The 12,865-nt window shown below is 34.2% G+C and overlaps 1 protein-coding gene across 1 annotated transcript in view; it reads right to left on the reverse strand.

Moving 5' to 3' along the window:
• LOC143389898 (roundabout homolog 2-like) overlaps window positions 1-12,865 on the reverse strand; it is a 102,012-nt gene that overhangs the window by 30,914 nt on the left and 58,233 nt on the right. Inside the window, 2 exon segments of the mRNA XM_077108419.1 lie at window positions 8,781-8,986; window positions 12,213-12,473. Coding sequence (XP_076964534.1) covers window positions 8,781-8,986; window positions 12,213-12,473 — 467 coding nt within the window.

Consider the following 12,865-nt stretch of genomic DNA (forward strand, 5'->3'; position numbering starts at 1 on the left):
GCAAAAGTGCTATTAATTTCAATATTTCTTATGCTTTCTTTGATTTTTAATATTTGAAGAACTCTAATTTTCTCTTTAACACTGATACTTATGAAATTAGCCTTTATGGAGACTATTATCAGCATTTCTATCAATTTTCTTTTTCAAAATGAACTATGGCAGTAGAGTAAAAAAAATGCAACTTTATATTTAAAGAAAATACACTTTGAAGATATTGACAACTTTTTTTCTTTCTAGAAAGTCACTTAGTATTTTATGCATATACATACACACATATTAGATAAAAGCACACTGGGAACTTAACTCATTATGTAATAAAATTAAAATTGCAGTACATATTTAAGTTGGTGTACCATTAATTCATGACAAAATAAATTATCAAGTATTGTTTACCCTATCTTCTGCTTTTGTTAGAAGAGGGACAAAAAAGGACTTACAAAAAGTTAATTTAGAATTCAGGCTGTCATGGTACAATAACACGGATGCATGCATTCTCAAGACAGAGAAAACTGAAACTGAAAGGGTTAGAATGATCTGGAAGTTAAAAGGGTGTTAAGTGTAGCAGAGAAAGATAGAGTCTTGATTCTATTTGCCAAAAGCACAAAGATATACTTTTTACTTTCCAAACAAATTCCCTTGACACAGACCACTGCAAGGAACCTGAGATAACACCAGCAACTGAGCCTCCTCTGAGAGATTCATTTCTAGGTTAATAATCACAAGTCAAGGATCAACAGCCCAAAATGAAAGAAGAAATGATGCAGTGGGTCTTGGAATATAATGCTACAGGAGATAAGAAGAAATCAAAGTGTTTCAGCAAGGGGTCACAAAAGAAAATGAAAGTCGAGAACTGGGAATAGTTTTAAAACATTCAAAAGCTCAGTTCCAAACCCTTCCATGTTATTTCTGTTTTTCTAAATGTCTGTGCTCACTCTCCAAACAAGCATCTCCTTATTGTTATTCTAATTCATCCTGACACTCCTTTTAGCGGATTTCCTTCTAGTCCCTTCTATCTTTCCTCATTGTTATCTACATTATCTTTTCAAAGCATCAATCTTATACTTTGTTCCTCCGTTTAAAGTCTTACCTATAACACCAATGCACATAAAAAATTAGGAATCTGAGACCTCCCCCCAATATTAAGCCAGCCTACCTTTGCAGCCCATTCTGTCCCACAACTAGTGTAATCTCACTCTCTCACCCACACATCACTTCCCATTTCTTGACAATACTCTGTATTGCACCAAATCTAATAATCACTGCCAAACTTTAAAGTTCAAATAAAATACCATCTTTATCCCCTGGGTTCTACCTTCAACATTCTGTTAGGGTGACTCCCTCCTTTGTTGTGAAACATTGTGCATGCAGTAGTCTATCACCTGTCTCCCTATATTTTGTATATTGGATGTATTTTTTCTGTTCCAGGAAATAAAACTCTTGACATTAAGAACTATCTCTTCTTCACTTCAGTATTTCTTGTACAGGGTCACTGAACAGTAGGAATTCAATGAACAGTGGGCATATGGAATTAAATGCATTTATTGTTTTTTTATTCACTGTAAATTCTTTGAGTGATTATATTTGATGTACAATTTCTTAGCAATGACCTTTCTTTAGTTGCAAAAAGAATGTTCTTACAAGCATCCTCAGAAAATTTATTAAACAAATTAGTGAATATTTGTTGATTACTTTGGAACCATGGGAAAAGCAATAACGTCTTCAAGTAAGAAAGTAAAAATTGTACTATATAATTTTTATTATATAAATTAGGATATATATTATATAATAAAGTTCATATGATGTACATCTTGGTTAGGCTTTGATATTTTTGAATATCAAGGTTAAGCAATATTGTCTTCCAATGAAGATGCTAAATATCATTAAGTGGCAAGTGGCAATTTATTTGTGTGTGTATATGTGACATCTCTATTGAGATTCACCCATCCCAATGCACTTAGCCCAAGCTCTTATTTTTGTTGTTATTCTTTTAAAATTTTCTTATTCCACTTCTATCCACTATGATCAGCCAAGAAATTGAGTCTACTCTGCCTGCTGTGTGGTTCTACTCTGAGGATCTAGAATATTGACAAATTTAGTTTCTGAATCTGCAAAATTTAGAAAAAAATCTCCCATCACAGCAATGTTACCAAAGAAATCCCATCTTGTAAGACTTCCCAACTTTCCCCCCAAATAAACTGTTATCACCCTGTGAAAGTGAGTCCCACACAAGAGGATTTCCATACATGCATCTGCCTTACCCTAAACAGATCAGCAACTTTCCTACTTTTGTGTTTGCTCTGATTTCTCTCAATCTTTCAAGCTTTAATTTGACACAATATGGCCTCAAACATAATCAAGAAATATTTAAACATATTTAAATTCATTTAAAAATGAATTTATTTTTCATTTGTTCATGAAGCTTTTCCTGATGCTCACCGACTCCCTTCTCTGGGAAGAGAGAGTGGCCTGGAAGGCAGGACATCAAGTGGGTATTGGTTGATAAAGAGACAACATTAGCTATTCTTTTACTTGTACTTCCAATAAGAGCAAAGCGACTAGACAGATGACTTTAGAGTTAAAGACAAATATACTATAGCTATTTGGCCATATTAGGCAATGAGAACACTAATGATCCCAAGTGAAAGAGAGAAGTTAAGTTAGTTGCTTCAATAGATTGCAACCAATATAAACAGAAAGAAATCGATATTTCCTTTTCCTTCATTACTCTGCCTTTCTGGTAAGTCTTCAACTTTCCTCTGAATTGGGGATGAGATACATAGAAATAGTACCTTCGTAGGACAATTTTAAAGCAGTTTAGTTATATTGTATGAACAAAAAGGTCTATAACATATGTTAAAGTTCCTACCATAAAATCGTTAAAATTTTTAACATTTATTGATTTTACCTCTCAGTCATTACAATTTTTCCTCTTACTTTTGATTTGAACATCAAGAATGATCTGAAGATTCAGGCAAACAATTATTAAAGAGAGGAGGGAAAGAAGGAGGAGAAGGGTAGAAATCCTTGAGGAGGAAGAGAAAAGGGGGAGGAAAAAAGACAGTAATTGAAAGAAAACAAAAAAGAGTAACTCATCAATTAAAAAGGAAGTCATTTAGTGGTAACAGTTTTTTTTTGTAAATGTAAGCATAAACATGAAAATAAAAGTGAACACCAGGTAAAAGGAGTTCAGCCAGAGATTCTTACAAATTATATGAGATTTGTATTCATTTGACACATTATAGCCCCAAACATAATCAATACATACTTAAACACTTAATGAAAATGAATTTATGTCCTATAGAGAAATTTATTTGTGTTTATGTTCTCAATCTTTCCAAATTTCTCAGCTTTAAAATTACTGAAAGGTCAAAAAATATCTCAAATGTATTCAAGTTGTTAAAGAAAAAATGCACACAGGACATTAAGTTGTTGCTCAAATGTTACTGAACATAAAATACCATGATAAAGTGGCATCTTGCTGTGTCTCTATTACATCTTCAGCACTAAAATTAATTTATGATCAGTCATCAATTCATTTACATGTCGTTATATGCTAAATCCTTCCTTGCTGATAAATGCTTATCCTTAGATCCATTAAGCTAGAGTAAAGTCTGTGCTTTCTAATATGACCCTGATAATTGTTGCATTACCATTTTTATGAGATACAAAAACTAATGTTCCCCCATTTTTTGAGCCAATATTTAATTCTGAAATTTTTTCTATGAAGTTCTCATTGCCTAACTATCTGCTAAGTAAAATCTTCAACTCTAAATGTCTTTGATCAAATCAATCCAAATATTGACTTCTGTTTAGAGGCAGAGAAATATTTCAAGTCTCTGGAAATTCTTTTTACACTCAAATGTCTGAATATACAATAGTCCCACCTATATTCCAGAGAGAGAAAGGCATGGGGGAAGGTGGGAGGGAGTGGGAGAGAGGGAGGGAGGAAGGGAGAGAAATGTGTCATATAGGAAAAGCAAAATAAGCAATTAAAAAATCTCTTCCCTTGGTTCATATAATACTTGTTAACTCATCTCAAAATATTGTGCATAAAATATGCACTTTTCTTATCCATTAAATTCCAAAGTATATATTTAATTTCTTTTTAAAGACATCAGATAATGATTTCCTTAATTTTAGCATTATTCCTGGAATTTGCCTTAATACTCAATTATTATGCTTTTGTAGCAGAAGCAAAGTGTGGCAAGTGTGTGGAGTGTGTGTGAGTCTGAGTAGGGAGTGAGTGTATTTGTGTGTGAGGGAGAGAAATTGTTAGGCCATTAGGCTTCACCATCTGTCAGATCAAACTTTCCCGAGTCCAAGGACCCAAAAGCTGTGTGCTCAGGTCAGATGGTGAGGATGTCTGGTTTTATTACTTTCATACTCTTCTGGTATGGGAGTTCCAGTAAAAACCTCCAAAGATATAAAGTGGAAAATACAGGGCCACAATTTCCTTTCAGCTGTAGTGTTCATGTGGGATCCAACAGGCAAGGAAAATTTTATTCGTTTCACTTTACAACACTCAATCTGGGTCTTTTTGTAATCAGTGAGGCAGTTAGAATCTTGACTACATGTTCAGGACATTGTCCTCTCCCACTCTCCTCTTGCCTTGGTTTGTTTTCATGGTGGTGTCATTAAATTCAGGAAACACTTATCCTTGACTCCCACCACATTTTGGAAGTTAGAGAAAGAAATCTTGAAATCTTGCCCCTCCCTGGTACTCAGAGAGCAAAGCTGACAAGTTGAACATTGAGGAAGAAACGGTCCATATTTCCCAAGACAATGTTGCATAGACATTGCTTAGTCCCAAATGCAGTGTGATGGTATGAAACTTAAAAAAATGTACATTATTACAACCAAATAGTATTAAGCACAAATTAAAATAAAAATTATAAAAATAATATTCCTTCCAAAAGAGCTAATGGATTTTAATTTTATTAGAAAAAGGTAACTGCACACAGAGATAAATATGAGAAGAATAAATAATAAAAGTCATATCAAATTCAATATTTTTATCAAAATTAAGCACATTGTGGGAAAGGATTAACGTTTCCAGCGATAAAATGCATATTTTATTTTTATAAATACATACTTATTCCTTTCAACACACACACACACACACACACACACACACACACACACACACAGAGAGAGAGAGAGAGAAGTAAAAAAAACCAGAACATTATTTTCCTCTTCAATATGCTAATTCTGAGGATTAGAATGAACTGGGCATTTCCAGGGCAGAGATCATAGTAATTTATCTTTAAAGTAAAACTGATTGATTTTGTTCATTCTTCTGCCACTTATCTGGTAGATAACCTTCAAAAAGGATGTAAATCCTTCTGTGACTCAATTTCTTTAGCTATAAAATGAGAACAACAACAATAATAATGAGGTTATGAGGATTAAATGAGTTAGTAGATGGTAAAACTTTACATCAGGGCAGGGAGTTCTTTCTACAAATGTAAGAAACCAAATAATTTAGGCTTCTCCATTCTATAGTTCTGTCATGCATTCTTTAGTTCTGATTTCATACTTACATCTTGTTTCTTTACAAACTCTAACATTTAAATCCATTCTTAGCTCAGCCAGCCATAGGAAAAAACAAGCCACTGCTTAGAAGGGTATCATGCATTGACTAGGAGCTAGGTTTTCTACTTTATTATTATTATTGCTGTTTGGTTGTTGCTATTATTAAATCTAAATGTTTATTCAAATGACTAGAAGTCATGGGCTTAAAATAAATGTTTGTTTAGGGAATAAATACATGAAACAGGAGACTTGCAAATACATATTACCATTACTAAGATCATGGGATGTGGAATTATTGATATTTTCATTTCTTTTTGTTCTTTTTCATTCTTGATGATCATTTCAAGATTTAAGTAGCCATTCACAAACTACATACTTGCTATGGAAATATTTGCAGTTAATGTATATATATATATATATATATATATATATATATATATATATATATATATATATATATATTTTACAGAATAAAGCTCTGTAGACTGTTAGTGGCTGGTATTCCTTATGCTGGCAGTTGGGAGTACAATTCAGCCAAGTAAAATTTGAAATTTTACATAAAGACTTTCAGCCCACCCAGTGTTACTGTGTTACCCAGTGTTACATCCATTCTGGATGGCTTTAGAGTCTCCAGGAATGGAAATTGTTAGTTCTATTTAATAAAAATGGTCATTTGCTTCATGAAAATGACAATATAAGGGAATTTCAGTTGAAAGTAAAGATTAATTTACACCACAGGCGAGTTTAGAACTCTAAGAAACTGACGGTAAGTTCAGAGTCCTCTAGTCTCCAAAGCTCATTGAAGGAGTATGTGTATTATGGCCTATCTCTATTAGCACTATTAAAGTAGCCTTATAGCTGAACAAAACCTAAGAACATCATTAGAACAATATTCATTAGCACGTTGGTTTTGATTACATTTGGTCCACATAAACATCCACCTGAGCATATGTACAGGCATGTGTACACACACAATTACATGTATATCCTAGTTGCTCTCCCTCACACACAAATACATTCCCTCGCTACATAGACTCACACATATTCCACACACATTGTGCCTTGTCTTTCATACACACATGTATACCATACACTTTACACACATGTTCACAAACTGTATAGAATTGAAAACTGTGTAATACATGCACATACCCTGTATAGATGTGCACACCCCATTCACACTCACACTGTATATGCACTTTCAATCTTCCTTGTTCTCACACACATTTATACTCATGCACTCTACACCCTACATATGTACATACACTAATACTCACATCCCCTATGGCCACACTAATACCTACATATACTCATTCACACTTCCTACACACATACACATAGACACACAACACACCCTGGAAGGCAAATCAAATCTTTGATCAAACTTTCTCCTCAAAGTCATTGGTGCATGGAAAGACAAAAAAATGTGTATGGGGGAGGTGCTTAAGTTGCTTAAGTGTAAAGTACAACTTCTGCTAAGGAGATGTATTATTCATAGGATAAGTGCATTGTGGAATTCATGCCTAAACACCCTGAGGTTTCTATATTCAGAAGTAATTAAGCAGTGAATTCAAGTAGGGAAATTTAGACTTTCTTTTCTTAGCAATAAGAGCTTCATTTGGAATTAACATTATATTACCAACAGGAGAAATGCAGGTTACTTAAGATGTTTAAACTTGACATCTTAACCAGTGGACTACTTTAGACATCCTTACTTGTTCCTGACAGGTGTGTATGTAAAAGTGCAGAGTGGTGTTCTCCCAATTTATAGATACATTTATCATCTTTCTAATTATAGTATTTAATAAAAGAACTACATCAGCATAGCTTTTTTTCATCATTATTGCACATTTTTACTGCATTCCTAAAGGAAAAAAAGAGTTCAGTATCATTAGTGAAATATGCAAAAATATGCAGAATTTTACCCTTAAGGAGATTATGCTAGAAATTCAGGCAAAGAGGCTTAACATAATAGTGCCCTAATAAGTCAGCTCTCTGAATTCAAAGATTTTAACTTTTGCTCTGTCACTGTGGGTTGGATCTGGGTTTCAAATCACACCAGTATATCTGCAGTTCTTAAATCTTAATTTGACTGGCAAGCTGACCATCCATCAAGCAAGAAGAAAAACCGAATAGTGGACTCATGCATCATGCACTTCCTCATGCAGAGAGGGCTGTACAGGAAAAGTGAAGGCACTCATGTTTTCTCAGCACTAAACCAGTTTCCATTTGTGTTTGCAGAACTAATATGGAACACAAAGTCTGTGGAATTCGGAAACTGTTGGATTAAAAGTAAATTAAGACTGTGATAAGATGCTTTCTAGGATGAAAGTTGTCATCCAGGAAAATACAGATATGTGTAGTTTCCTTAGAAATCCTAAAGAAATGCAAAGACCAGGCTTAGTATGGAGTAGCTAGGTCTTCATAATTTTGTAAAAGGCATTTTTTGTGTGTGTGCCTGTGTATCAAAGAATGTATAACTATGTGAACAGAAATACTGAATTTTTACTTTTCACCATATATATTGTGTACATATTAAGATTTTAAAATTTCCAATTGAAATTGTTGGACATAGGTTACACATCAGTCCTGGAATCATCAGAGGAGGGTACCAACTGAAGTCTTTCACTTGGTGAACAAGGCAAGCAGAAGCCAGAGGAGTAAATAAGTCAAAATAAATATACTTCTTGGAAGAGGGGAAGTTGTTGGATTCTACACTATAAAATGCATAAATGCATGGTTTATCTCACTATGCATTTTCCACTCTAAAAATAATACCTTGTGCAACTGAAGAGTCTTTTTCTGAAGACTTGCTTATTTTCATCAGTGAATGGTTTTACAGTGTGAAATATCAAGAAGCATTTTAAGATTGCATTCATTTTGTATGTTCCTCCTGATATACAAAATATATCATTTCTAAAAGTTTTTTTTTTTCTTTTTTTTTTTATGTAATAGACTTGGTTCCCTAGCACAGTGAACTTTTCATTAAAGCCATGACTATAATTGAGTTTTCTTTCATGTCTTTAAAGCTTTTTAAAATTCATGAATTTTCTTATCATTTTTGCAGCAAAGCAAAAGTATTTCCAAATCCTTTTTGAATTTTGTGTTTAACATTAACATATTTAAAATGTTACAGAAATAGATGGAGTGGAATAAATCTTACATAAGAAAGTAAGAAAGTACTTGATTTTTGATGCATTTCAATATTGCAAATAGGTCAGTTATTCATATTAAATCAGTTCCATTACCTGTCACAGAATTGTCTATATTGTCCATACTGGATCCGGGTGTCTGGTCTAGTGCTCTCAGGGGCCTGGGGATTTCTAAAGCTTCCTCTTCATCATCAGCATCATCATCTGGAACATCTGTTTCCAAGTCAGAAATCAAGGATCCTGACACATAACCTAATGGTGGAACTGGGGGCTGTGGGGGTGGATTATTGCTTTGAATGTGCCTAGAATTCAAATGGAAACAATAAAATGGGAAAAGCAGTCCATTAACATTCAAAAACATTGTAATAAGAATTAAATGGCATGCTATGGTAACAGTATTCTTCTTTTGCATTAATAATTTTGGAGTTTACAATGCTTTATTACATACACATCAATAGAGACAATAGGTCTCTGGGCATATGCCTTACCAACAACCACATAAATTTAAGAATTATTCTAGTGATATAAACATATATTTTGTATAGATAAGTCATCAAAAACAGAATGAAAATACTTGTCACAAGACTATTTAAATTTACCTTTTCAAAAAATAATATATATACCCATACATATATACATATACATATTATTTTGTTTCCAATTTTTGTGTAATCCACCCATGCGGCCTGCTAGCACTTAAGATGTCACTGGAATGCCTAATGTTCCTTCTCTTCCATCTTCAACACATTTCTGGACTTAGGAGGATTTCTTTTTGCATGACCCTCTCAGAGCAGGCTGAGTAGTATTTTCATTTGCCCCAGTTAGGGCAAGTATCTTCTGCTCTATCTACCTAGTTGTGCATCTATCTCAGCCACCAAAATCTTGAACTTCTCCAAGGCAGAAACAATTCACCCTAGTATTCTGTGTTTAGAACAAAAGATGTGTTAGATAAACCCTTTGCAATGAGTAAATAATTTTAATCTCAACCTTCATTAGATAAATAGAATCTTATAATTACCATCACAGTTTTGAAACATATTCAAGTAAAACTTAAATTTATCAAATAAGGTGGCTAAATAATGTGCAACTGGACACCTACAAAATGCTAAGCAAAAGCACTGCAATGTTATTTTCTTCCTTCTTTCCTTTCTTCCTTCCTTCCTTCCTCCGTCCCTTCCTTCCTTCCTTCCTTCCTTCCTTCCTTCCTTCCTTCCTTCCTTTCTTCCTTCGTTTCTTTTTTGGGGGAAGTACCAAGATTGAACCCAGGGATGCACAATCACTGAGCCACATCCCCAGCCCTATTTTGTATTTTATTTACAGACAGGGTCTCACTGAGTTGATTAATGCCTCACCATTGCTGAGGCTGGCTCTGAACTCAAAATCCTCCTACCTCAGCCTCCAGAGCTACTAGGATTATAGGTGTGCGCCACTGCAGCCGTCAGCAATGTTGTTTCTTAATGTAATTTAAAAGCAAATGTACTACAAGTTTTAACAGAGTCTTTTCATTGCTGTCATTCAAAAGTATCTTAAATACCCCTTCTATTTAAGCAAGACTAAAGAGTAAGTGTTATGTTCTTTTACTGTTGTCTTTTGAAACTCATTTCCAAGTCTGGCAATATCCCCTGTGTATCGTCACACTTAAGGGAAAGTAGTGCTGTCCTTGACTCCAATTGGAAGAAACAACAAGAAGCTCTGCTTTGGGGATTTTTCTAGACTCTGCCTCATAACTCTTCTCTTTGCTGACTTTATATGTTTTTACAGAAGTTAACTATGTCTTTGAGAATAATAGATTTCAATAAATTCTTCTAGTGAATTCTTGAATTTCAGTGTGGTCTCAGGACCCTGATATTTGTATTTTTTATCAGAAATGAGAGTGGTGTGAGGACTGCCCTTTCATTTTATACATGAGGTATTATTTCTGACATCATTTTAAACACATTAACTATAGCATGCAAGTGGTAAGCAAGTTGCCCATAGTTATGCAGATAGGAAGCAGGTTCACCTCCATGGTAACTGCCCCAACTTGGGCTGTCCTCAGTCAAAGCTCAGAGTATGGAATCAGAATCTGCCTAGAGGTGGGACTTAGGACCAATATATTTTAAAGTTCTCCATATGATTTCAAAACACACACAAATTTGAGAACCCCTGAGCCAAAGTCTCTGCTTCAAATGACTTAAAGTTGTGATTTCACCAGTTAACCTTGAGAGAATCCTATCACTCTTTAAGTAATTGGCTTCATTTTAACCAGTGATGTATCATAAAATAATTATGTGTAACAGGAGGTTGTCTTTAATCTTTAGAAAAAATGAGAAAATGTTCAAGACCCTCTTATCCTAAGGAAAGAGCATGTTTATACAGCTTTAAGTGACATACCTGTTTGAGAATCTCTTTGTATGTATAGTTAACTATGTTATATTTTAATATAGCTGTTATATTTTAAAAATAGTCAATTAACACTGAGAATAAGAGTCATCTCATAATCAACTTACTCTAGTAGCTAGAATTACCCTCCCATAAAAAGAAAGATAATATTATCTTTTAAAAAAGCTACCATAATTTCAAGCACAGGGTATAAATCAAGAGAACATAATTCAAAGAATGTCACAGAGATTTTGTTTTCAAGGGTGCAGGCCTATATATCACTATCTGAGAGAAAAACATTGGAAAAAACAACCAACCCTATAAAATTATGATCTACCATATTTGTACAAGATACCTATATGAATTGCATCTATAATTTATGAAAGTTTTTAAATAATTAGAAGAAAAAACTATAGATCCTGGTGTGGTGGCACAGGCTTGTAATCCCAGTGGTTCAGAAAGCTGAGGCAGGAGGATCACAAATTCAAAGACACCAATTTAGTGAGGCCCTAAGAAACTTAGAGACAACCTGTCTGAGGTGTGGGTGAGGGGGGCAGCTGAGCATGTGGTTTAGTGGTTAAGTGACCCTGGGTTCAATCCTTGGTACCAAAAGAAAAAAAATGAAATTTGGGTTTTTAATCTATTCTTTATGATTTTAAAAAATGCATTTTCTGTTAGTACATTTGTTATTTTTCTGATTTGTTTAATTCTGCCCAAAGAGGGTCTTTTAATAACTGACACTGACCATAAGTGATTTGCAGAAGCTTGGATTTACATATTCACAATCACATGCAGAATTAATCACAGGCATTTTGAAGAATCCAAAAGGAGTCCTTCATCATGGCATTAAAAGTGAGTTCAAGGATAAGCTAATTGAAGCTAAATCAGTTGTAAATTAGAAGATTCCACTGTAGCCAAATAGCACTTTAGACTGAATTTCAGCAGACCTGAATTCTTGCTCTAGCTTAGTCTCCAACTAGCTATGCGACTTTGGTCAAATTAACATTTCTGTAGTAGTTAAATCATTTTCTAAATGATTAACGAGTATACAAAATCAAAATTTTGTCCCCATGTGTATAGTTTTATGAATATGTCTTGTGAATTTATATAAAAGGGCATTTCCATGTGCAGAAAACATGGATCCCTTGACTCAATGAATATATTTACCATGTTTGTTTTGCTATATCAAACTGATATGCCCTTGTCAGTTCATCCAGGTGAGCCTGCAGCATGGGTTGCATCTCTACCCGTGGAGATGGAGTAAGAGTGGCAGTAGACTGTTGTCCAAAAGAGATAGCAGGAGAGGAAGCCACGCCTCAAACAGGTGGAGTTGGGACCCGATCATCATCTTCTTCCAGTTCATTTTCCATACCCTGGTGTAAGTATGTTTGTACTGGTAATGGTGGGCACCAACTATCACTGTCATAGCTGAAATTAGATGAGGAAAAATGCACATTAATAGACAAACAAAAATGGCTACACTGACAATAAACAGCAACCACATGGTGTCTAAAATGTTCTCTCAGTTTACTTCATCCTGATCACATTGTCAATGCTACTATAGTAAATCACCTAATTTGAAATTGTAATTACAACTGTTATCTCAGTATCTCAATTTATTCTTTAAAGATCTTTTTCGCTAATTGTTACCCCACAGTTACAAAAAGCAATAACTTCCCAACAAAGTTACTCATGTGGAAACACCAAATTGCTAATTAAAGACAATTAATGAATTTAGTGCTTGTAGACTTAACTGCTTCCTTCTCTTATGCACCAGCAGAATACATCAATAGAGCTGACTGACCATATAAGAAGTATCA

This window comes from Callospermophilus lateralis, unplaced genomic scaffold (assembly GCF_048772815.1).
Source record: "Callospermophilus lateralis isolate mCalLat2 unplaced genomic scaffold, mCalLat2.hap1 Scaffold_668, whole genome shotgun sequence".
In the NCBI taxonomy this organism is placed as follows: domain Eukaryota; kingdom Metazoa; phylum Chordata; class Mammalia; order Rodentia; family Sciuridae; genus Callospermophilus; species Callospermophilus lateralis.